This window comes from Xiphophorus maculatus, chromosome 19 (genome assembly GCF_002775205.1).
Source record: "Xiphophorus maculatus strain JP 163 A chromosome 19, X_maculatus-5.0-male, whole genome shotgun sequence".
Classification (NCBI taxonomy): domain Eukaryota; kingdom Metazoa; phylum Chordata; class Actinopteri; order Cyprinodontiformes; family Poeciliidae; genus Xiphophorus; species Xiphophorus maculatus.
In genome coordinates, this window is record NC_036461.1 from 11340104 (window position 1) to 11365949 (window position 25846).

Below are 25846 nucleotides of genomic sequence, written 5' to 3' on the forward strand. Positions count from 1 at the left end.
AGCTGCCATTCCCCTGTGCCTCCGGGTTTATTGGGTTGGGACTGGACCGAGCAACTTAACTGTACATGGCACGTCAGAAAGTAAACACTGTATGATTTATTAGAGGCTGCAAAGACTAAAAGACTGCAGAGGGTTGCTACTATGAACTGTGGGTTTGTGCAGAATTTAGCACTTTCATGAATTTAATCGAAACAGGAAATGTTATATCAGACAGCAAAAAGTAAATTGCAGCTGCATGTTTATGGTGGGTTCTTCTAGATTTTCAGAAAAATGGCTCAGTAATCACTACAAGTCATTTTCATCTTTTAGAATTTGAATTTTATGAGGGCGTCACCTGCAGCCTCTCTCTTTTCTCTAACCCTGACTGAAGTATGCTTTTATTTTACTGAAACATTAAGTCCAACTTATTTTTCACTGGGTAACAAATGCTTTCTCCTGCAGTGAGTGGCAGAGCGCAGGAAGCATTTCCTGCTAACATTAGCAACTGGGAATCATGCATGCTCACACTTAAATTATCATAATCACTTAAGCATTTTTTCTGTTGTTACAACCACAAACTTCTGTGTATTTTCAATAGACTGCAAGTAGGGGATCAAGCAACAAAATGCAAAGTGATGCGGAAACTCAAAGGATACAACCCTGATTAGATACATCATAAAACCACTTTTTACTGCTATAACAGAAACAGTTTGTGAACAGAAATGTTTGAGTCTCCACAGATTCTCAATTGAACTGACTTTGACTAGGCTATTACGACGCAAAAAATATTTCTCTCATCTAAACCATCTCATTGATGTTCTAGCTGTATGTTCAGTGCAGAGATATCATGGGCTGCTTTTGTGATTAATGCTCACCATTCCTAGCCTGTCACTTTCGGTGCGAGACTATGCCTTTGGAGGCTTGTTGCTGTGTCATGTTGTTCCTATTTTAAAACGATTAATTGAACAGTGCTTTGTGAGATGTTCAAAGCTTAGGGCATATTTTACCCATTTTAAAATTTCTATGCCAGTGTTTCCCTGAGCTGTCTAAAGTCTTCCTTGCTGTTTGTTTACTAATGTTTTCTAACATTACATAAATCAATGAATGTTGTGTGGCATCATTGTTGGCTGTTCTCAAAAAGTATAGAGACTATCATAAAAACACTACAAATTTGTAGTTTGACAGGTTATACTAACAAGGATCAGCTATTATTGATGCCACTTATGACAATGCCTTTAAGAGTTTCGAAAATAATGCCTAAGATATAAAGAATAGGCAACAACTGATGATATACCAAATACATAAAGGAGGCAGGAAGTTGTTTTGTTTTTTTTTACCAAAGGGAACTCAATACCAAATAATTCATACTTACAAAGAGCCTTTTCTTAGATTTTAAAAAGTCTTTAGTGCCTCGTTCATACACGTTTTTTGTTGTATGTTAGATGAATTATCTGCTGCTCTTTTCTCTCTCTTCAGGCACACATAATAATGATCATATCTACAACGTGGAGTTCAGTTTCTTGCCCTGAGTGTCTATGACACCGAGATACCATTAAGCTTGCAGTTGGTGAATGACCACTGTGTCTGCTAGCGGCATTCCTTGAGTGAAGAGGACTTAAAGTTAGCAGTAAGCAGATGTTCAGGAGGAAGAACAGAGGTGTACAAATGTATTTAAAAGTAACTTACATGTTTTATTACATTATTCAAAAATGCCTGTGGTTAATTCAGGCTGTGAAAAAGAGTATGACTTGCAGCAGAAACCAGAAAGGCTGAATGCATGAATTGTTTGCAGGATTTAGGAAATGTTTGTGCTCAGGTAAGAATCAATATTCTGTGGGAATGCCCACAGAGGCAGTTGTTTAAGAAGGGCGCACCTCAATAATTTGCTAATATTATTGAGGTTATTATTAGCTCTTTGACCTCTAGTTTGGGTCCATAATATTGATTAGATCTCAGATTTTTTTTAGAAAAATAATCTATGTGGGGTGGTAGTGGCACAGGGATAAAGCGTGCGACCCATGTACTCGGCTATCACAAGTACAAGGATAGTTGACCTTTGCCGAATGTCTTCGTCCACTCTCACAAGCTGTCAAATAAAGGCCACTAGAGCCAAGAAAACCCTTTAAAAAAGACCTATCTTGCCTTAACACTTGCTTTAAATACTTCCATGTGTTGCCATGATTACATTCACACAAAGAGTCTTCAAAGACTCTTTGTCTGTCTTCGGAGATGGCCCAGAGATTGTAAACACCTTATATAAGCTGTGAAATACATAATCTAAAAGTCTAAAATATGACTTCAATAATTATTTTGTCTTTTAAAATAAACATAAAATCTTATTTAACAGCTGATGCTGTCACACAGCTCTTATTGTAAACACTTAATAAATGAACATGAACATGACTAGAAAACAAATCTGTTGAATGCTTCTGTTATACTTCATTGCTTTGTAGTTCTTAAAAAGAAGTCAGAATCAGCCAGATTGGCATGATTCACAACTGTACCAATCCAACAGTGTTTGCAGACTAAAACACTCTTATCACACCATGTAGCACTCCCTGCAGTCTAAATCCAAAACCATCTTCTTTCTCACTTTAAATATGTCTCTTCACAATTTCTTTCTCTTGTTCTTTGTTGTTCATCACCACCCAAATTATGTCTTTCACCTCTCTTTGTGAAGCATTCACATTAATTTCCTGCTGCCACAGTCTTTCTTCTTTCTCTGCAGACTGACAGACATTTCTGTTTGTCATTTGAATATTTTTTCTTCTGTTCAGCCTAGAGAGTCTTTTCTTTCTATGTGACAGAACCAGCTATGGTTTAAAAAGGGTAACAAATAAAAAAGCTGATGTTTTTAATCCAGATATTAAGAGAAAACATTTAGTTTAGCATGTTTTATTGGACATTTTGGAGCCATATTTTGACAGTTATTTTAAGTGTGTTCTGTATCACTAACATATGTCCCGACTTTATTTAGGATCAAACAGTGCATGCAATGCAGTCACAATGCCAGCACTGTTTTCCTACAGCCAAGCATAATTACTCTGGTAATGCCCAGACATGTGTTGACATTCATGTCAACTGGAGTTAATTTGTCTAATATTTGGTTCATGAAAAAATGCCTTCTCAGCTTTTTGGCAGCCTCTTGCTCTCTGTCATGGTTTGATTTCATTTGGCTTAAAACACATCATGCTGACATAACTTCAGGATAATTATGGCTGCATGTCTTTTTTTGCAAATATGTTTACCCCAACTTTCATTTCTATAAAATTTGGCAAAATAATCCAAAACAAATAAATAAATCATTTTAAAGCATTGCAATAGGATTACTGTGAAAGAAGAGCTCTGGTATATATATACTATCTTGCAAAATATTCATTTGATTGACATAGTAATGCGTAGTTGTTAAGTTGAAAGGGACAAAGTTTTTACAAATAAAAGTCTGAGAAGTGTAAAGTGTGTTTGTATTCTCTTCAATTAAACCTGTAAGGCTATTGGGGTCTAGTGGCTAGAGAATGAATTTAATTTTTCCATGCTTCTTTGCAAAATATCTCAAGCCAAGTCAAATAAGATGGAGAGCACCTATGGACATCACTTTTCAAAACACATTTCTTCTGAATTTAGGTCCTAACTTTGACTGGACCCTTCAATCATGATGTATACTTTGATCAAAATCATTCTACTCTATTTCTGGTTGTTGGTTTAGGGTTATTGTCCTTGTAGAAGTTTAACCTCTGCTCTATCTCAAGTCTTTTGCAGTCTTTACTATGGTTTATTCCCCACAGCAAATGCTGTTAGTGTTCAAGATGAAGGCATAAAAAATTAAGTTTCTGTTTTATATGACTAGATCTGGATCTTTGCAGTTCCTCCAGATTTACAAAGGTCATGGAATAGTTGTATTTACAATGATAAATTACAGATAGACAGTATTTATTATTTGATTTCTTAAGGAACTGGATAACACTGCACTTTATTTAGGATATCAGATTAAAAAAGGGATGGATACAAATTCCTGTAGCATCATTCAAATTCTTATTTGTAAAAAGTCTTAACATATGTCTTCCATTTTAAAGTAATCTGTTACTTTGTGTTGGTCTAAAACATAAGAGCCAAATAAAACAAATTTAAGGTTGTGTTTGTATTGTGACAAGATGTGGAAAAGTTAAAGGGGTGCAAATAATTTTACAAGGCCCTTTTTTTAAACTCAACCTTTGGAATAAAGTGGTCAGCGTTTAAGTCGGGGAGTGACATTTTTGAAGATCTATTTTGTATTCTGTTGGGTGTCTGAGAGAAGCTGTTAGCGAGAAGGAAATGAGTGTGCGGCAGCTTGCTGAGGTGACCTCCATTACTTTGTTTTAGACACAGAGCAAAGTCCTGCTCATGAAAAGAGAATGAGGACTGATGAAAGACAAAACAGTCAGGGGGCTGTGCAATTTATGTCCAACAGGATTACTTACCCTAAAGGTGCTTTAGTGTATGTACGCAGAAACACTTAGGAATGCACATGCTTTCACACACACGATCTCAATGATCACAGTCACAATGATAGAACAGGTGTGGAAAAGATGAGCATCAGCAGAAAGATATACACCTGGCAACTTTTCAAGCTTAAGTTTCAACCCCTCTGTTTACATGACCTCATCACGGTGGTGCCAATTAAAAGAGTATGCTGAGAATGTAATTGCTTTGCCGTTTAAAGACAGGAAAAGTGCAGAGAAAGTGGCTTCAAAGTGGTCCCTGTGGGAGGCGCTGTGGAAAGTAAAGACAAGACTGTTGTCCATGATGTTAAAGATTTCATTATTAATCTGGCTGACCTTTTACAGGATACAAATCAATCCAGAAGAAGGTGAATTTGTGCTGATTACATCACAACTGGAAGGGAAGGCTGAATGTCTATATAGAATGATGAAGAGGTCAGCAGGGGTTCCCAGCTATGCAATGATGTTTGAAATTCCAAAGGAGTCCCTGCTGCTGTATTTAAGTCTTTTTAAAAATCTTTTTGAAGAAAAAAAGCTCTTAAGAAAAATAGGAATTCTCAACTTGAAAAGGTTCTAATAAAAACAAAGGACAATGAAATAAGAAAATTCTAATATTTACTGGTATTCTAATAGTGATGTCAGATTTATTGACCAGAAATGTACTTGAAAAGAATCCAGAACATTTTGAAATGTGGCCTATAATCTATGCTTCATGGTGTACTTTAATTCAGCATACTATTTAAAATCAGTACATTCTGACATGTGGTCTAGTGGAATTTCATTAATTTCCCTTGTTAGAGCTGCAAACAGGATTAAAGGAGATTTGTTACACTGAAGATTAATGTGACCCAGTATTTGAGAACACGAAAATGAAAGTTCAGCTCAGAGTGTCATTGTGGTTATCATTTTCTGTCTCACTCAATATGTTAGAAGAGTCACAATGTGGCCATTTAGGAAATGAAATAATTCTGGCATAAATGCCCTCACATTTTATATTTGATCAGGATTTCAATTTTGGATCTGCTAAAACATCTCTCTTTTGTTTGTATGTAAATTAACAAGCCCCGCTTGAGTTGATGAAATTACATGAAAATATTCTGAATGAGCAAAATGTCTGCTAGATATTCGCTAAGCATTATTCAACCAAACATGAACAGCAGGATCAGCTGACTTTGAAGGAAATAATTCATTAACTGACTGGTGCCCTTAAGGCAACATCTGGCAATCAATAGACTTAATGTAATTTGGGTGTTAAATCAATCTTGAGTAACAGACTTTCTGGGAAAAAGGAGAAGGCCATTACTTTGATTTCATTAGCACAAACTTAAAGAAATTCAGAACCTCCTGGCTGAGTTTGATAGAGCAGTGTTTTTTTTCCCCCACACACTCATTTCAGTGGTTTTATATAAAACTGAATGCGACCAAAAAGACTGGGCATTCAGTTCATACTTTTACATTGTTAAAATTTGAGAGTTCTCTGCAAGGAAGGAAAGAAACAAACAAAGAAGGAATATTTATATATCAATTTCAACATTAACCTAAGTAAGGACAGAATGAAAACCACAATGCAGAAAGTGTGGTAGAAAAGAATAAAGGTACGGGAGGATGAAGTGAACTAGAAAGAACAAAATGAGAAATTAAATCATGATAGTAGTTATAGCATCCATTTCCTTCATAGATGACCAGTTGATCATTAGCTGTAAAAAAATAAATAAATAAGATGTTCTGAAAGAAAAGTAACATATATGGTCATGACGTAGCCAAAAACTGTGAATTCCACACCACTGATCCCAGTTTACACACACTAATAAAATGTGAGACACATTTCAAAGAAATGACAAGACTTGATATTCCAAAATTCTCCTTCAATTTTCTAATGCTAAGACTCAGGTAACCTGTGTTTTTCAAAATGAAGGCAAATAGAGCAAGATAAGAAAATGTGAGTAGCTTTAATAAAAAAGATCTCGCCATTTGATTGTGTCTTTAAAGCAACACAAGCTGTTTACATCAGTAAAATTCACCCTAAGTACAGGACGAAGATAACAGTAGGAGATCATCAACACGTAAAACTTGAAAAACTTCTAAATATAGGTATGAATTACCTTAAGGTGATAAACAGCGCACAAGCGAAATTGTGTGGTTGAATCATCAGTGTGGTTGAAAACAACGAGGGAAGGGCAGCATTATTAAGGGAGGAGTGAATGAAACAATGAGTATACTACCATTCACCCAAAGCTGCTCCAGCTTGCATTGAATCTTAATTAAATGGTTTGCGGAGCGATGACTCACTCTTGCTATTTTTAGCTGCACAGAGGACAGCACTGTTTCTCTGCTGAATTTATGAGTGTGATACTTCTCTGGATTATTAAAGCTCTGCATAATTTAGAGTTGAGAATTGATGGACTCGTGTGATCAAGTGAGGGATGTTTTTGCTGTGCACATTTATCTGATGACTGACCTGTATCCCTATAGAGGACCGTGGGGTTTTCAAGTACTCCTCAGCCTTGGACACCAGGATTGCCTTGTCACAGGTGAGCACTGAGCTGTGAGAGTCTGTGGATGGATGCCTTTTCCCTGCCATGATTCCAGCTGCCTCCATGGCTATTGTCACAGCCTTGGTGCTGTCCAGGCTGTCGGTAGAGTTATAGAGGGCCCTTCCTGGCGTCAGCCCTAGAGCGAGGCCATCAGGGCCCCACAGGCCGCCATGAGGGTGCCGCCCCTCGTGGTAGGCGTCCTGGGTGGATTCAGTGCTGCTCTGGGCTGTGATGGAGATGAGTGGTTTAGAGGTGGTGCGGGGCGGTACTGGAGGGGGGGTCTTCTTGTAGCTCGGTGTGTAGGTGATGGCTAAAAAAGATAGGGGAATACTTTTTTAAAAGTCAATGATCAAATAATTATCCAGGAGCAGATTATTGTTTTATAAATAAAGAACAAAAATACTCACGTTGTACTTGTAACCTTTTTCAGTAAAACATATTACCATAAAATATGCTGCTTATTCTTGTTAATATTATCTATAATAGTTACTCATATATTAGTAATGTGCATTTAAATAGTTGGACTCAATCAAAAATAATCTAAAAACTGTGTAATCTATAGGCAATATTGCAACTACGAAAAACTCGTCAGATTTGACATTACATTTCCTTTCACTTTTTTTCTTGTAGCCACTTCAAAATTAGATGTAATGAGAACAACTTTATATTCCATACCTGTGGTATCATAAGTATCAAAATATGAATGTTTTAATTGTATTCAAAAGAGGTTTTGTCTAAACTCTCTGAATATTTTTGTTTAGTACTGCTCTGGCTGAACAGCTGTTTGTGCTGATGTTTCCTCATCGAACTATGGGAACCACACACCTGATGCAGTACACCTGAATAAATGATTTGGAACAAACAGATTGATTTCACACCACATTATGCACTATTTCCTGTTCAACAGCTTGTGGTTTTGTAAGCTGAGAAATAAAAGGAGTTTCCATGACGTTCTATGACCTGTAACCAGATCTGAATTTCTAACCAGGACTGTTTGCAATTTAATCTCAGGAATCAGGATACACAGGCTTTCCTTAAATATTGAGATGTCTAAGGCAGTGGTTCTCAAACTTTTTTCAGTGATGTACCCCCTTAAGAATATATTTTTAGTCAAGTACCCCCTGACACGGGCAAAACATTTTTGGAATTAAAAAGAGGTACAGTGCTGTAAAATCACTGTCTGATTTATTAAAGCCAAACAACTTATATCAGTGAACCTGACAAATACATCCATATTGCAAACATTGCATGGTTAAACAAAAAAGAAAAACAGAAGACGGTGACCACCAGGAAGGTATAAAACCAGTCAAACCGTTTTATTTTAAAGGATATTGAAACTAAATACTGAATATAAATTTCAGTGCATGAACACACATTTATATTTTATCGAACTTTTTACAAAATAATTTTTCCCAAGACTTATTATGAGGAGCCTACTGATTTTTTAAAGATATTTTGAAAAGCTTCACGTACCCCCTGCAGTACCTCCACGTACCCCCAGGGGTACGTGTACCCCCATTTGAGAACCACCGGTCTAAGGGACATGGTTTCTTTCAATATTCAGATATTTAAGGAAATCATTTGTATGACTGGTTTAAAACACTGAAAAACAAAAGAAGTATAGATAAAAAAAAACATGAGGATGACAACTAGAATACAAAGCTCTTAATTATAGTAGGACATATTGTACATTAGAAGTTTTCCAGAAATGTGAGAATGAAATTTTCATTTTTCTTTCAATGAATTTTGAATGCTTTCTTCAATTCAGAAACACAACAAATATATATATATATATATATATATATATATATATATATATATATATATATATATATATATATATATATATATATATATATATATATATAAAGATTGTACATTTTACCTTTGCTGAAACTGATCTATTCTTGCAAAGTTTCAACTAAAACATGTTGCGAGAATGTTTTAGATAAAACGATTTTGCAACATGCTTCATCTAAATGTTTATAAAAAAACTTCATAATTTTATAACTCCATACAAAATTATGGAGTTAATTTTATATCTCTTCCTGGTTAACATGTGAGAAACAGCTTCTGGATGAGTGAGGATTTTGTGTTTAGCTGGTGTTTTAAAATGAAAAGGTCCTCTACCTCCATCTTTCTATATTTAACAATACAAGAGAGGAAAAAAATGGTTGGAAGTATCATAAAACATTTTAAAGTACTGAACGAATGAACAAGCCTGTAGAGCAGAGAAAACATGGAAATCTTTGCAGTGTGAGGCGTCATCAGGCATGAATAATGGTGGAAAAATTAGGGATGCAATAAATAGCACCCGTATGGACGATCCTGCTCAGGGAAAGCTGACAACTCTCGTCTTCTTACTACGTCCATTTGCTGACAGAAAGAAGAGGGATTATTTTTTGAAATGCAAATGAGAGGTTGGAGTTAATCTTTAGGATGACAGACTGATGAACAGATCACAAACACATTCTGAGATTTGACTTGTCTTTATTTTTTAACTCTGAGATAAAAGCTCACGCAGTGGAGTTTCATCCTGAAACATTTAAAGCAGAAGTATGCTTCATGCATTTTTGATCAAAGCTTAAAGAGTGTTTAGTTACTCCACTCTGAACCAAAGAAAGAAGGAAAATCACTCATTGAAGTTTATATTGTGGGTTCATCATTTTTGATAGGGATTTAAGATGTGGTAATCTGTGTTTTTTTTTCTGTTGTGCATATGATGCATCACACAAATCTGTTGAAAACCCTTTTGTTAATCTCAAACTCCGCGTAAGCTTCAAAAAAGCTGTAATACTGAATTAATAGAATTACAACTTAATTACAATGCAGGTAGAACACTATAATTACAACATAAGCAAATTGTGCCAGAAAAAAAGGGCTCTCTGTTTGGTAATATACAAATTGCATTTTTTACTGTGAAAATGAGGCCCTCTAACAACCTTTAGCCTTTTGTTCACCTGTATTTTTAAAGTCAATACATAATCTGATCTGTGCAGCGTATTTTGCTCTAAGCTGTTAATGACTCATATTGCCAAAATGAACTTGTTGTGGATGCAGCCATGCATGCTAAAGAAAACAAAAACAGACCACCACACAAGGTTGACTGGGGATTTTAAGGGCAGGAAAAGCAGATACGTTTGAGTTTTCATCCGCTTGAGCATGTTTGTGCACATTACAGCTAGAGAGGATATATTTGGGAGTGTGGGATGATCCAGGGAGGAAAGTGATGACCCGTTCTGAGGGCATGATTCAGCAGGAGGACAGAAACAGAGCCATTATTAGCCAGAGAGTCATGCAAAGGGTAGTCATAATTCCTGTGGCCCTCTTGGCTGTGGCATTACTACTCAGCATTTAGATGAACAGAGCTTGGCCACAACTCAAACAAATCCCTCTGGAAGATAGACTATACATTGCTTTGCAACAGTATTCATAGCCCTTGAACCTTTCCATATTTTGTGATTGTACAACTGGAAACTAACACATTTTTAGGGAGTTTTACGGAAAAAGAAACAGAAAGTAGTGTCAAAAAGAAATGATGAATGATCTCCCTTGAACGCCAGTGAAACCTGACACCAGCATCTACCATTGTGCCAGATGTTCTGGTTAAATGAAGACACACAGGTGGCGATTCAAACACTCCATCACTTTTCAGATCCCTCTATCTATCAGGCCTGCCTCGTATACCAACACAGGTGTCAGGATTTGGGATGGTTGTGGTAGTGGAGGGGAGATGAGTGTCAGGTCATTAAGTGTCTCTTTCTCTCCCCATTTGTATTTATCACTACAAAAGAAATACGGGCGCTTGTTTTGCAAAAGGCTGACTTTAAAGGATATTCAAATGACCTGGAGGAGGTGGAAGATGGATGGTAGACTCCATTATTGGCACAAGCACTGCAGACAAAAACAATAAGCAAAGTAACTCAAAAATAGCCACAACATATAAATCGCAGACTGCATGAATCATTATTCAAGCTTACTTAACCAACTCAGGATGGCTGGGGACATTTTTAAAGGAAGTAACACAGTGATGAATCACTGTTTGCAATAAAACTGCAAATATAATTTTGCTGCCAGTCTGTCTTGCAGGTAACAGGGAGGTTATTTACTGTCCTAAACTTCTTTCTAACCATTGAACCAGTGTTTAACTGCATTTATTTTGGGTCCCGTAAATACTGCATTCACACAGGACATGTAAGCATCTTTATGTCACAGGTTACATGCATGACAAGTAGATAGATCACAATAGGAGGAGACTCACAGCATTTAGTGCTGTGTGTTCCAGTGATATGGCAGATGTTAGTTGTATTTAAAAGAGGCTGGAAAACAATGCAATCATAAATATGTCTGATGACATAAGAGAAAGCATTATCGACCATTATATCTGTCAAGGTTAAACTCAGAAACTTTTATGTGTCAATAGGAATCAGACTTTCACCCACAAAATAGCAGCACAAAGCAATGGTGAGCCCCTCCATTGAAGGTTGAGGAATATAACATTGCTAGTATGCAAAATGATGAATGACCTGTTCTTGTATAGCTCTTTATCTAGTCCAGAAGACCCCATAGGGCTTTACAGTACATTCATCCATTCACACACAAACACATGCTGATGGTGGTGAGTTACTACATTGTAGCCAAAACTGTACAGTCTGACAGTAGCGAGGTTGCCAGGCACTGGCGACAGCAGGCAAGGCGGTGAAGTAACTCCAACCGTACTGTCACCACTGTTGCTCTAATAAATGATGAATGATGAGAACTAAAACAGACATAACGACCATTTCACTTTATCAGTTGTGACTACTCTTTCCTATTGTTGGTTAGGATATAAAAATAGATTAAATAAAAGATCATGTATTTAGTTTCTTTTTTAAAACCACATATTTATTTGCAGTTGAATAACATAGTAAATCCTTCATAATGACAAACCCAAGTCAACGGCTCATCGGTAACAATTCAGTGTTTCTCAAAGGATGACTGACTGTTGAAGTATTTTTGGACTTCATGTTACATGTAAACATAATACCAGTGTGCTACTTTGCGAGAACATTTTACAAAAGAAGAATATGTCACTTAAGAGGCCCAGGGTGGTAAAAAGTGGCGCATTGGGTGAATATGTTTAAAATAAATGCATCAGAAAAACCCCAATTAACTTCCCTGCCTTTCGTAAACCTTTCAGATTCATCCAATTAAGAAAACCTTCATAAAGTGCTTTGCATATATATATATATATATCAATTCAAGATAATACGCAAGAAGATTTTCTTCTGATGTTCTGCTTGAAAATTAATTTGGATCCAAAGCTCTTTATAAGAATCCACATTTGAGTTGACTATTACATATAGAGCCAATTAAACAGACTGAGAGAACATATAGAATACATCCTGTGAGTGGCTTGTAGACTATTAATGGTACAGAATTCTGTGGAGGCTCCTTTCATTGTGCTGAAAATCAAAATGCACTGGACCAAGGACTGAGGCACGTTATATGAAATGCACAAAATATTGAGGCAATCATCAGTCATGCACCATTATAACAGTAATTTCTTCATTCAGTGTCACACATGTTAAAAATAGCCACTCAATGGTGCACAATTTTTTTTCTGGAAGAAACACAATTCAACAAGTAATTACACTTATGTCTCATTGGTATTACATTCTCAAACTTTGATTCCTGAGGAAAAAGATATATTTAAATTAAAAAAATACACAAACACTTCTTGCTATGTTTGTTGTTATAATCAGACAAGTCAAGTTATTAATTAATAATTTATGTACAGTATTTATATATTCTCAAATTAAGGAATAGACAGGGATATTGATGTGATTACACATATTGATGGGATATTGATGTGATTACACACATCAATATCTTTCTCAGTAAATCACATCCATTGTTGGTAGCAATCTGCACATACAAAGAAACCAAAACAAGTCCTTTATAAGTTCATGTGAAGGTGGTATGGCCAAGGGAATAAGTATGAAGAAAAGTGGTAAAAAGGCATAAAAAGCTAATAAATTAGCTGAAATTTTGTGTTTTTTAGAAAGTGATCCTATCCTCTAACATCAGCTAGTTTAATCATTAGTGATGGTCAATTAAAAGATTCCCAATTTTAAAAGCATCACTCAAGAAACATCTCATCATGGGTACAAGCAGGGAGTGCTTTCTTTACTTTTGTATTATATTCTGTGCCCATTGGTACACCAATTTAAGACACCAATTTACCATTAACCAGTCACAACCAGGTCCTCCTTTTGAAATTTCTTGTAGTCAAAATTCTAAACAGATGAGTTCTCCTAGGATTTGAGAGCAAAGGACCACATGCAAATGATTAGGTAACAATTTCAGTTTTTTCAAAGTAAATATATAGTGATGAGCCCAAAAGCAGTGATCTTTGTGAATATTCACAATTTAAGACTCCACTGCTGAAGAAAAAAACAAACAAACAAACAAACATTTGAAGGTTATTTAATGTTTTCTGCAAAAATCATAAACAACCCCTTTTTTTGTAGGAGAATGTTGTATGGTTTGATGAAACCAAAACTGATCACTTGGATGTGATTGCACTGACTATCTTTGCACAGGTTTTGCATTCCAGTTGCACAAAATCTAAATGAACTTGTTTTGATTTCTTTGAATTTAAAACAACATACGGTGCTGATTTCATGTTGCTTGGCCTAATAGAAATATATTTACCAAGGAAAACTAAAAATTTGCTTGTACCCCTACATACTGTATATTTCAATCCAGCAATGTGTTTGCATGTTTAGAAGGTTTGATACCTACGGTGGCCGACAGGTGCAAATGCGCAGCAAAAGAGAAAACATGCAAACAAAAAAGAAGACACCCCCGAATGAAATGCAGCAAACAAAAAGAGAGACGCAAACACCCCCGAATGAAATGCAGCAAATAAAAAGAGAGACGCAAACACCCCCGAATGAAATGCAGCAAACAAAAAGAGAGACGCAAACACCCCCGAATGAAATGCAGCAAACAAAAAGTGTTGAAAACGGAAGTGCTCCAGACCACTAGGGGGAGTCAAAGAAAATAGTATTCATTTCTATGGGACCAGATGCAAGATTCTTCTTCTTCTTCTTCTTGGTATTTATTGGCGGTTGGCAACAAACTTACAGTAGCATTACCGCCACTTACCAGTACGGAGTGTGGTTCGAGATGGTCTATAAACTTTCACTTTCTACCTTTTCCCTCCATTAACTCCTGATTAAACATACCCTCACACATACACACCTGCTTATATTATCCAACTTGCTTATAACTTTATATACCCCTCTTTGATATTCTTTACACATTCACACCCAACTTGCTCTACTCATATCCTATGAAATAGCTTTGTTTTTTTAAGATACTGAATAATTATTTGAATATGTCTACTCCCGAAATCTCTCCTCAAAAATTCTATTAAATTAAACCTTTCTTTAACCTTTCTTTAATACCTACACACTCTCTCAGCATGCATCTTCTCTCTTCTTCATACTTACAACACTCTAAAATAACATGCTCTATTGTTTCAGACTTCTCACAATAATCACACTTTCCAGATGCAAGATTCAGAGAGATACCTTTACTTTCTTTCAAATTTCTTTCTCTGAATCTTGCATCTGGTCCCATAGAAATGAATACTATTTTCTTTGACTCCCCCTAGTGGTCTGGAGCACTTCCGTTTTCAACACTTTTTGTTTGCTGCATTTCATTCGGGGGTGTTTGCGTCTCTCTTTTTGTTTGCTGCATTTCATTCGGGGGTGTTTGCGTCTCTCTTTTTGTTTGCTGCATTTCATTCGGGGGTGTTTGCGTCTCTCTTTTTATTTGCTGCATTTCATTTGGGGGTGTCTTCTTTTTTGTTTGCATGTTTTCTCTTTTGCTGCGCATTTGCACCTGTCGGCCACCGTAGATACCAGAGTGTTTGTGTGCATTTTGCGATTTTGTTTTGCATCCAAAAATGCTACATATCTAAACTGTACTGTAACTGCACAAATAGTCAAAAGGGTGAATTATTAGTTCGGTTTCCAATTAGATACAGTTGTTTCATTAAAAATTTACTCCATCAAAAAGTAATATTTAACTATTTACCTTAATCTGCCTTTATTTTGGAAAATTGTACGAATGAAAGGCAGACTTGCGTTTTGCACAACCAATAATGACTGATTAACATCTTAACATGTTAATGAATATAATGATGGACAATAATATCTTATAAAAAAAAGCAACTTTTTTTCAAGTTAGCTTTAATGTGGGGAGGGTTTCTAACCATTTCAAGCTACAAATAATATTTCACAACTTCCCTCTGGCTTGTCTTGTTACAACTGTTACAGTACAGTGGTCAATCTCACTCTAAGATTGTGCAAACAGCATTTCACAGCATCAGAAGTCCATCCAACAGCTCACGTGGTAAACCGTGCACCTTTATAGTTATATGATAACTACCAATACATGTTTCACTCCATATTAGAGTGGCAAAGCAGCTCAAAATAGATTCAGAGAAAGTGTCTATCGTTTTTACAACGATTGTCAGGATCTTGTACCACCAGTTAACCAGCGTCTCTTTTTAAACAGACGTGTAAAACTATGACAATACGAGAACATTTCAAATCAGTTTGTTTCAAGATTTTAAGTAGTACATTTAAAAATGTCGCAGATGATGCTTTACAGCAATGATAGCTGCTTAATTATATTTCTAAAGTTTAAAGTAGTGGTTCCCAAACCTTATCCTCAAGTATTCGTAGCCTGCATTTTTTAGGTGTCTCCTTGCTTCTAACCAAACACCTGATTTAAATAAATGGTTGATTAACAGTCTTCTGCAGCATATGATGGCTGGAGAGGAGGCCATACAATCATTTGAATCAGGTGTGTTGGAACAGAAACAAGTCTAAAGCATGCAGAGCAAGGGTACTTAAGGACCAGGTTTAGGAACCACTGGTTTAAAGAATATTAAATACAGTCAGCATATCTGCCACCACAGAGGCATCACTACATTCCTGTTGTGTCCTGTCATCCATGAAATGTAGTTTTGTTTCTGGCAATCCCTTTCTTTCCAATACTTCTTCATGAAAATGTTCTAGAGACAAGTAGTTCCTCCAATGCCTCTTTAAGGTCCTTGTATTGTACTTCAAATCACTCGATGCTACAATGACCTTCAAATATAACTTGAGCTACATTTTGTCTGCTGAGAATGAGGTATGTGCTCAAAGGGTAAGAGACACATATGTGATTTCTGAACTGTTGTATTCATATCTACCACTCCATAGTTCAACACTGGCACTCCTGCGCACTTTGTCTCTCCTTTTTTCTCTCTTCTGCCATCTGTACCACAAAAAGCCATGCTCCATCGAGGATCTCTCTGAACTGCCTGTGATCTCCTCTTCAACATGACCTGCAGTCTCCTGGGATACAGCCACACACTCCAGTGTCTCGGTCATCACATCATCTGATGAAGGAACTTCTTGAAAGTCTGGTGATGATGGTTCTGTATCAGGCAGCGCAGGATCTGGTGTTGAGTTTGTAGGTCCATAGTCTATTTCCAATGATGAATCTGGGGATACCGAACTGGGTGGTGAAATTGTAACAGTGACCTGTGGAATTAGTACTTTGGGTATTTCTGAATTATCATCATAAGTATCTATATCTGGTAAAGGGGAACTCTGGGAATCAAACTGGTATAAAGGAGGTTCAACATCATCAACATTAAATGATGAATCTGGACTCAGGTTGAAAGGCTCTGGTTCAGGGTCCATAAACACAGAATCAAGGTCATCCTGATCCAGTGAGGTTAGCATGACTATATCAAAGTGGACTAAATCAGCATGATAAATTGGGGTGTTATCCAGCGGTTCTGGAAGAGGTGGCCACTCTGTGTCTTGGAATTCTGGGTCAGTGTTTGGCTGAGATTCTGTTGAACTGAAAGCAAACGCTGGACCAGGAATTACTTGCTCTGGAGGAGTCTCAGAAGGATAATCAGGATCACTGATACTAGGATAAAAATTTGTGTCACTATCAGTTGAACTTGCTGGAGATACTACATCAAAGTGCTCTGAGACCACTATAGATGGACATTTGATCCCAGTTTCTGAATAATTTGGTTTAACATTATCAGAATCAGTTGACTGAATGTCACAAACTGGTGTTGCATCTTTGAGAGGGTTTGACGAAGACACCAAGGTTATTTTTGATGTTTTTGACCCCATCTCTGTTGAATCATTAGGTTCAGATCCCTCTTCTCCTGAAAGATGTAAAGACTCTGTGGGTGGGTCTTGATGGATGGCCTGTGGCTTCTCAACATTGACAGGATCATCAGTCTCTTGATTTGGGGTTATGTCATAATCATGTTCCTCTGGTGGAGACACAGTAACTGTAGGGACTGGATATGGTAGTATTATCTTGTCTCTTTCAATTTGTTCTGGGACTTGGGATTTTGTATCATCAGTATGCGATTGTTTAGCAAGTGAAAGGGACTCATTAGCTGGGCCCACATCTATTAGTTGATGAGTGATAAGGATTTCTTGTTTCACTGTAGATGAATCCTGAGGGTGTTCGATGACTTTTTCTGATGAGAGCAAAGCTGTCTCCTGAGTGATTACTGCCTCATTTGTGAGAGAAGCAGATGAAGTTACATTATCTTTGAATAGCAGTTCTAAGTCTGGCTTAGATGTGGACGATACCATAGAGGAATCAATTGGCTCTGGTTTAACTGTTCTACTTGAGCAAGGAAGTATTGGATCTAGAGAGAGTGGGATGGCACTCTCTACAAACATGGACTGCGGACAAGCAAGAATGCTTGGGTCCATTGAAAGCTGTTTTGGCAAATTTCGGCGAGAACTTTTCTTTTCCTCATTCTCCTCTGGACAGTTAACAGCTGCATCTGCAGTGCTTTGTCTTACCAGGGCTTTGCTTCTGGCTTGAATCCCTACAGATACTTTGGATATCTGGGGATTTTTCTCTCTTGCTCCCCCAATCCCTATGTCTGTGGATGTTGTTGCAACTCCTTCTCTGCCAAAGCCTGTCCCCACTCTTGTTCCTGTTCCTGAACCAGTTACAACACCTTTGCCTAAGCCTGCTCCAGTTCCTGTTGCCATTCCACCACCTTGAGGAGACCATGTGTTGTAATGCTGTGTGAAAGTGTTGAAATTACTGTTGAAAGCACGAAGCTCCTTACATAGATCCCGCCTGAGTTCAGCCAGTTCTCGACGCATGGCGGAAACTTCTTCCTTCCACTGCATGCTGATAGCTGCAGCTAATGTGGCAGACTCTTTTATACTAGCTTGGATTGCTTTTGGTGAAGGTCTTTCAGGAGCACTAGATCTTGGGGATCGAAAGAGGCTTGGAGAAACAGGTGGCCCAGATATGGGTTTTGCAGTAGCCCCCACAGCATCTTGGTTGTAAAGCCTGTCTCTTCTGATGGGGCACCCAAGATCATCATGTGTCAATGGGGCTGCATCTGCCAAATCCTCAGGTATACTGTCTTGATCAGGCAAACAAGTTTCTTCCTGCACATAATTTCTGTCTGCAAGACAAATGTAAACATGAATCTGTAATATAGCCACAGGTATGAATGAACAGCTGGAGATATTGTGCTTTTAATAGTTAAAATTATGTCATGCTATGAATGCCTTGAGTCAAAACAAGACATATCTGTGATATCAGGATTCAAGCAATAATTTAAGAGAATTATTCCAATTAGCTTCTAAGTAAATTTGAAATCAGACATGTAGAGTACATACACTGTATGAAAAGACACAATCATTTTGTTTGTTTGTTTTAATTTATCACTTTACACCAGACTACACTTTTGCATTTTAGGTCATTTGGGATTATCACAATTACTTACATAAATTGCATATTTATGAATGAAGGAGCAAAATGCCTTCATTGAATTGGAAAAGCCACAATGAATATTTCATAGCTTTATAGTGCATCTGCGTTTTCTCAAGGTACAGCTGTAAATTTATTTTATGACACACTACTTGAATCATTGTCCACATTGAAAGAAGTCCTGTACAGGCACAGGCTAAAACGACTTTCTGCAAAGAAGAAGCTACAGCTTCAAAGGTGATATAAAAAGGCCTGATTAGAGTTTACAAAGCACTCTATGACAATGTTCTAATTATTTAGAGACAAGTCCTATTTTTTGATAAAGAAATATAGTGAACATATTTAAGCAACATCTTCAGATACCATCAGGCCCTGACAGTAGGTGAAGCTGTACCAAAAAAAATGGATTTTTAGGGCCAACACAACGTCCTGAGCTCAGTTATATAGATGACTTGTGGGAATTGCTGAAAAGGTGTGTGTTCATAACAGTCAACAAACCTGACTCGGTCACACCCGGAAAGTGAGTTAGAAGGAATGGGTCAAAATTCCAGAAAAACGATTGTGATAAGCTTGCCGAAAAATACCCAAAATATTTGACCCATGCGATACAGTGAAAATGCAATTCTACTACATAGCAAGGAAATTTAGGTAAAATGCTTGACTTAAGAAAAGCTGAAAAAACATCTCTACTTTTTATTTGTGTGACATTTGGCAAATAGGGCTAATTATTTTAGCTCTAAAATAACTTAGGGCTGACCTAAAACATAAACATGTAGTCTTGTTTAACATCAGACAGTCAAGAAATGCTAATTTTGTGTCATTTTATACATTGTATTGAAATATCTGGTGAGGAACTCTCACTTTATAAATGTCAATACAGTTCTAGAAACATGGATAATATCATTTATTCCCGCTTTGATCCATTTCAAGTAATAGCTTACACTGCCTTCTCAACCTTAATTGTGTCATGCATTCTTTACAACTTTTCAATGCACAAAGCTGAAATTTTTTGATTTAAAAGTCCATCAATGAAATGAGAATCTGTAATAAAAAGGGCTGTGAAAAATAATTGCACTTCTATTCTTCAGCTTTTGGATGAGAAAGAAACAATGAAAAACTTTGTGCAGTAAAAAGAGTAAAGATGAGCAAAGCTTCCAAACCTTCTCTAGTCAATCGGGAAAGTATAGCATGAACCCTATTGAAACAGTGAAGTCCAATTAGACAGACTGAATCAAAGCTATAATTGCCCTTTGTTGAAAAGAGCAGCTGAATCAATTTTGCACAGATCTCAGTCTGTTACAGATGCAATATTTTGAAGGGTATTGAGAAAGCAGTGTAAGCAGACATTTGTTTAACCATGAGCACATCTCCAGATGTTCAGACCTCTAACTTTCCCTACAAAACCCCAGTCTGTCAGCAGCATCCATTCATACGTTTTCTCGAGCCTTATTCTTCTTCTTATATTCTTCATCCTTTCAAAGCAGTCTTGTCTCATCTGTGAATCCAGCAGCCATGAATGAAGTTGAGCGTACCAGTAGATTATAACCAAGGCTCAGTACCAACTAATCAGCATCAGTATATCTTACAGTGTAATCATTATCATCTTTACATCTTTCAGTACTGAAGTTTAGACACGATAACTTTGAGCTCTGTTGAGAGATTTTAATTTTTTTTTTTTGTGGAAGCACAAAGTTTTAAAATGAGTTTGGAAAAATAAATTGGGTAATGCAAAAATCTTTAACCATAGAGAGGGTTTACCACTCTGGAGCTAATGTTCTTTAGCACAGTCAGAACTTTGGATATAAAAAAATAAGGTTCTGTATAAAGCAAATGCACCATGTGTTACCTTTAAACCACAAACTCAATATGAAAAGTCAGTGAAAGAATCCATTGTGTCCCTATTCTGACTTGATTGTCATTTCACACAATTTGTGATTTTCAATAGGGTTCATAGCTTTACTCTCCGATGCATTGAAGTGATGAGCAAATCAAGGACTGTTTCCAAAATGACCATAACTCACAAGCTGCAATTACAATAATCCACAAAAATGGAAACATAAAAAGTGATTCATGCAGCTAATATAAGAACTAGTTGCTACTAACTGCTCTATACTCATCCATTACTACAAATTTAAGTTGAAATGTTTTTGCATTAATTTGTTAGATCCTTTTCTCACAAAACACAATACTCCATGATGTATTTATTGGACTGTCTAACTTGTCCTCACCTGTGGTTGACCTGATAGTGGAGGTAAGAGTGGATGCCATGGGAGGGATGCAGTCATCATCTTGGGAGTATCCAGCCTGGATGGCTCGTAGGTAACTGTGACTCCTGGTTCTGAAGCATCCAGGGAGGTCCAGTGCCTCCATGGCTTGGGATTCTACCTCACTGAACACCGACTCACACACAGATTCGAACTGACCATTTACTTCAGTTTCACTAACCTGAAGGAAACAATAGACACAGTTATTCTTCCAAATGTTGGAGCCAGAAAACATACAAATCTATGACTGCACCATCTGGAAATCTCTTGCTGTGTTGACAAACCTTATAAATGGGAATGAATGTGTAACTGTCTTCTGGCAATACAAAAAAGTTTGTATTGAGTTTTTTTTTCCCTATAAAGATCATCTAAACAGGAAATATGGGTGACACAGTTATCCCGATCCACCAAAAACCTTCTCTGCTGGAAATACTTTTTACATATTGATTATGAATTAACTGGAATCTTAGGTGTAAATTGAACAACCTAGAGCTGTGGGTTAAGAACACAGTACACAGCTTATTAGCTCAGGCAGACTCAACAGTCAGACCACCAAGTGTGTGTGTTTTTTTTAATCTAATTCTCAACAAAATAATCCAAAGAATGAATTGACTGCATAGAGCTCCTCAGAGTGGCATCCGAGCTACTCCTTTCAAACAACAGCCCTCCTGACTTTCTCCACCTCCATGAATAAATTACTATATAGTCACACTGCAAACTCAAATTAGTGTTATGCATTCGTGTCCCAGTTAAATATTTAAATCATAATGTCATCCCTCCCTATCACATCTGGCTTTCACACATTTAAGCATATTCCTCAATTTCTGAGATGTAAATAAATAAAGCTGTTGTAAGCTACAAATCTGAAGACAGATGAAAAGGAAAAATGTTAAAGATGAAATGTATAACCTATAACAAATGAGTGTTCTTTGGTTTTAAGGAGAAGTAAAGTGGTTTGTCATAAAATGCTAAGCAAAACATTTTTTTTCTCCATAATCATTTAAAATAAGTATTACTAATAAATCAGTGGAAAAGCTTTCTTTTCAATACAAAATTTCCTCCATGTATAAGATGAGGACCTGTGGGCTAATGCCATTTAGATGCATTACAGTGCGCCCAGCTCTCTGTAAATGTTAGACAATGGGATATAAATGTTTGTGAGCTTAATCTTATCCTGTGATGCTGTGGGTATAACATATTCAGTAATGTCTCTGGTACCGATTCATCACAAACAGTGTACAGATCAGAAACAATTTTATATTCCCATCAGATAACATGAAGAACCATGAAGATAAACATCTTGTTCTACTGAGATTTGGACTTAGAGGGGATTTAGCCGAGCTTTTAGTACTCACAACAAATCAATAAGCTTCTTTTTCCAAGAAGTAGATTAATATCTCAGCAACCTGTTTGAGTGTCTTAATTAGTACAGATTAACAGTGTGAAACAAACTGCATAAAATATATGTAGCTAAATTAAAATCAGAAAAAACCCAAAACATATACTGTATCTATGTCATGTATGTATGTAAAAAGTAGTGTTGATTTTCATTAACTTTAGATTTCAGCTGTCTTTATTTGAAAGACATGTTGCAGATTTTATGCTGCACACTCACCTGGCTCACTTGACTGACGCAGCTAGCCTGACTAAGCGTGCTGACAGCCCGCATATAGCTCTGGTTCCGGGAACGAAACTTGGGCGAGTTGTAGTTGATGGAGGGATCCAAGGCAAGGCTAGGGTGTATTTCCCTGGTAGCCTGCAAGTGGTAGTTCTGACTAAATAGACAAAGAGAATAAGAAAATGTCAGTGAGGTTGTTTTTTGTTGTTTTTTTATAAATCAGTTAAATACAATCTAATTTCTTTAACTGGTGTAACGTGTAAGCACCAGTTTCATGTGTCTCTCAAGAAGGGAAGCCCTTTCCTTTGCTACAGTGATATGCTTGTTGGTGTCCTTTGTAAGACAGTTCGATTTCTGTTGTGCAGAAACATCCGATCAATGCTTGGAAATGAGGGAAATGCAAATCAGCAGCTAGTTAGCGAGCAAGCAATTTTGAAAGATCACCCCAGAGTCAGCCATGTCAATTAAATGTACTTGGCGAGAGATGCTCAGAAAGTCATTACTGGTTAGAAAATTTGCAGGAGAGAAGACGAGGAAGACACCAGCTGTATGCAAACTGATGAATATGGTGTAAAACACTTTAGGAAAGTAAAGTTGGGTCTGTTTCTAAAAGCTGGCAATAATGAATAAGTTTTTCCTAGGCTTGTTTTACAAATAAACACTAATGTTTAGAAACAGGAAAATGTCAAAAAGTTCACAACCAATTTCCCGGAAAATTTGCTAATTATATAATTAACCCCATCAGATAAAATATTCTAACCGAAGACAAATACAGTGGACTCCTACCTATTCACTGTTCGGTATTAATGGATTCATCTATTTGGGAATATTTCTGTAGAACATGACTGCAAGTTATTCACAGAAAATGTGATCATTTGCACATTTTCACATAGCACAAAACTAAAATATTTGAGCGAAAAGAGAAAAAATGCAGTTTTTATCAATCTGGAATACCTAAACACAATGCAACTTGACATGCTATTGGCAGCATTTATTGTCTTTGGCGCTAACTGGTTATACTCCCAAGAGTGGAAAAAAGGAAGACCGAAGATAATATCTTGTGCTGTAGTGGTAAGATGATTTCCACTATCTGTATTAATGCATATTACTTATATCTGGTGTTCAAAATACTGACATAGGCAGTTATAGGCAGAATTTGAGGGACTCTTAAATATTTGCAGTTTTCCAATACCGATTGTACTCTGTACACCACCTTGCAAAATATACAGCTTTTTAAATTTTTACAAACTCAAACGTCAACGTATTTTAACTGGAATTTATGTGATAGGAAAGGAAATTATGACTTTGTCTTATTTGATTTTTTTACAAAAAGAAACCTGAAAATGTTGGCATGTAATGTATTGAGCCATAGTGCATGTTTCTATTAGCTCTGAACATTTAGACACAGAAAAGTTAGTTCATTGTTTGGGGAAAATACCCCAAGCTCAATCAGATTGAGATAAATGTTAAACTCTTTTTTTCAGATTCTCAATTGGACTGGGCATTCTAACACATGGATGAGTTTGACAAAATCATTCCATAGTAGCTTTGGTTGTATAGTATATGGGTAAACCTCTGCCTGGGTCTCAAGTGTTTTGCCTCCATTTACATTTCACCCAGGAATGCCCAAATCTAAATAATAACCAGGAAAATCCAACTGAAATGAAAAATCTTTTTTGTAGGAGAATCCTGACAGTTTTTTTTTGCAAAAGAAAAGCATATCCACAGCATGATGCTGTCACTATGTCACAAAATTAAGATGGCATGTTCAAGGTAATGTGCATGATTTAGTGTTAGATCACACAAAACACGATGAATTTAGGCCAAAATGTTCACTCTGAGTCTGATCTAATTAAAGCACCTGTATGGCTTGAGACAAACTTCAAACCAGACCACTTTTTCACAAAGATCAGATGTATGAAGGCCGCAAATACTGATGAACTGAGCAGTAAGGTGTTAAAAGGTGTACTATATTATACATAACCCTGCTTGAAATGGCTCTATAAATCAGTAATTATTTTTGGACCAAAAGATGAAAGAACACAAGTCAGCACAAAGCTTTACACCTAGAAACAACTGATCAGGACCAGAATCTGGGTGTAATGACCTGAACTTTCAGAGACACATAAAGGAAATAAAAAGTCAGTCTTCTATCACCTCCAGAACCTTTTCAGGGTTCAATGATGTCCAAGCAGGATCCTGAGAAACATATCCATGTTTAGTCAGATTGATTTCTGCATCAGTATCTTCTCAGGTCTGCCTAAAAAGTGAGACAGCTGCAGCTGATCCAGAACGCTGGTCTCCTCTCATCCTCACTCAAACTAAAATACTAAATACTAATACACTCAAATAGAGCACTGAAGAATAATCAGAGTGAAAATTAACTAAAATTTAAGTTAATATTTTGATGCAATGATTTCACATTCTTATACCATTATTTCAAAAATGATTATATAATAATTTAAATAAATTGTTTATTCAAATCTTCTTTATTTGATATTTATCACCTCATCTTTAATTGTGCACAGGCAATCTCTCATTGGCAGTCAATATTTTGCATATTAGCAGGAAGGTTAAATCTAATCAGTGAGAACATGAAAGCAACAGAAGAGTAAGCCTGTATTCACCTTAAGTCTGCAGCAAAATTGGTGATGTAGTTATGCATGTCACTGTTGATTTTATCCAGGCGGTAAGAACTGTAGGTAGAGAAAAAAAACAACGTTATTGGGTTCCATGAGTAGTTGCTGGATGGGATGTGAGGTTTCTCAGCAAGACTCCAATGGAAATACAGCTCCGAATGGAATTTGTAACCCATTAAATGTTTGCTTGGAAGTATTCACCAAAGTGCTGCAAACATTAGGGTGATACACTATGACCAAAGGTGCGGGTGTGTCACCACCAGTATGAAAAAATGGTCTGGTTGATGATTTGATTTAAAAAAATGTACACAAACACAAGTGCTGTGTAATGGGAAGGGTGCTATGATTTCTGTAAATGCACAAAGATGTCATCTAGCACCATATCCTACCAAAAGCATTTAATGATAAAATGCAGTTTGCACACAAAAAATTAAACTTCATCATAAACCACCTCTCTCACCCTGAAGTTAGTGAGTGGATAATTAAAAAAAGACCCTTCCTGGAGACCATG

General features: G+C 36.7%; 1 protein-coding gene across 2 annotated transcripts in view; it reads right to left on the bottom strand.

Moving 5' to 3' along the window:
- dlgap2 (DLG associated protein 2) overlaps positions 1-25846 on the bottom strand; it is a 160499-nt gene that overhangs the window by 14326 nt on the left and 120327 nt on the right. The window contains exons 6-9 of one of the 2 annotated variants that reach the window (XM_023352139.1): positions 25324-25392; positions 22694-22853; positions 21043-21259; positions 6916-7301 (exon numbers count right to left, since the gene is read on the bottom strand). In XM_023352139.1, the coding sequence (XP_023207907.1) occupies positions 6916-7301; positions 21043-21259; positions 22694-22853; positions 25324-25392 (832 nt within the window). Of the gene's footprint in view, positions 1-6915; positions 7302-14886; positions 18507-21042; positions 21260-22693; positions 22854-25323; positions 25393-25846 lie in introns of those variants that run through there. The other variant, XM_023352138.1, reaches the window with a different exon arrangement.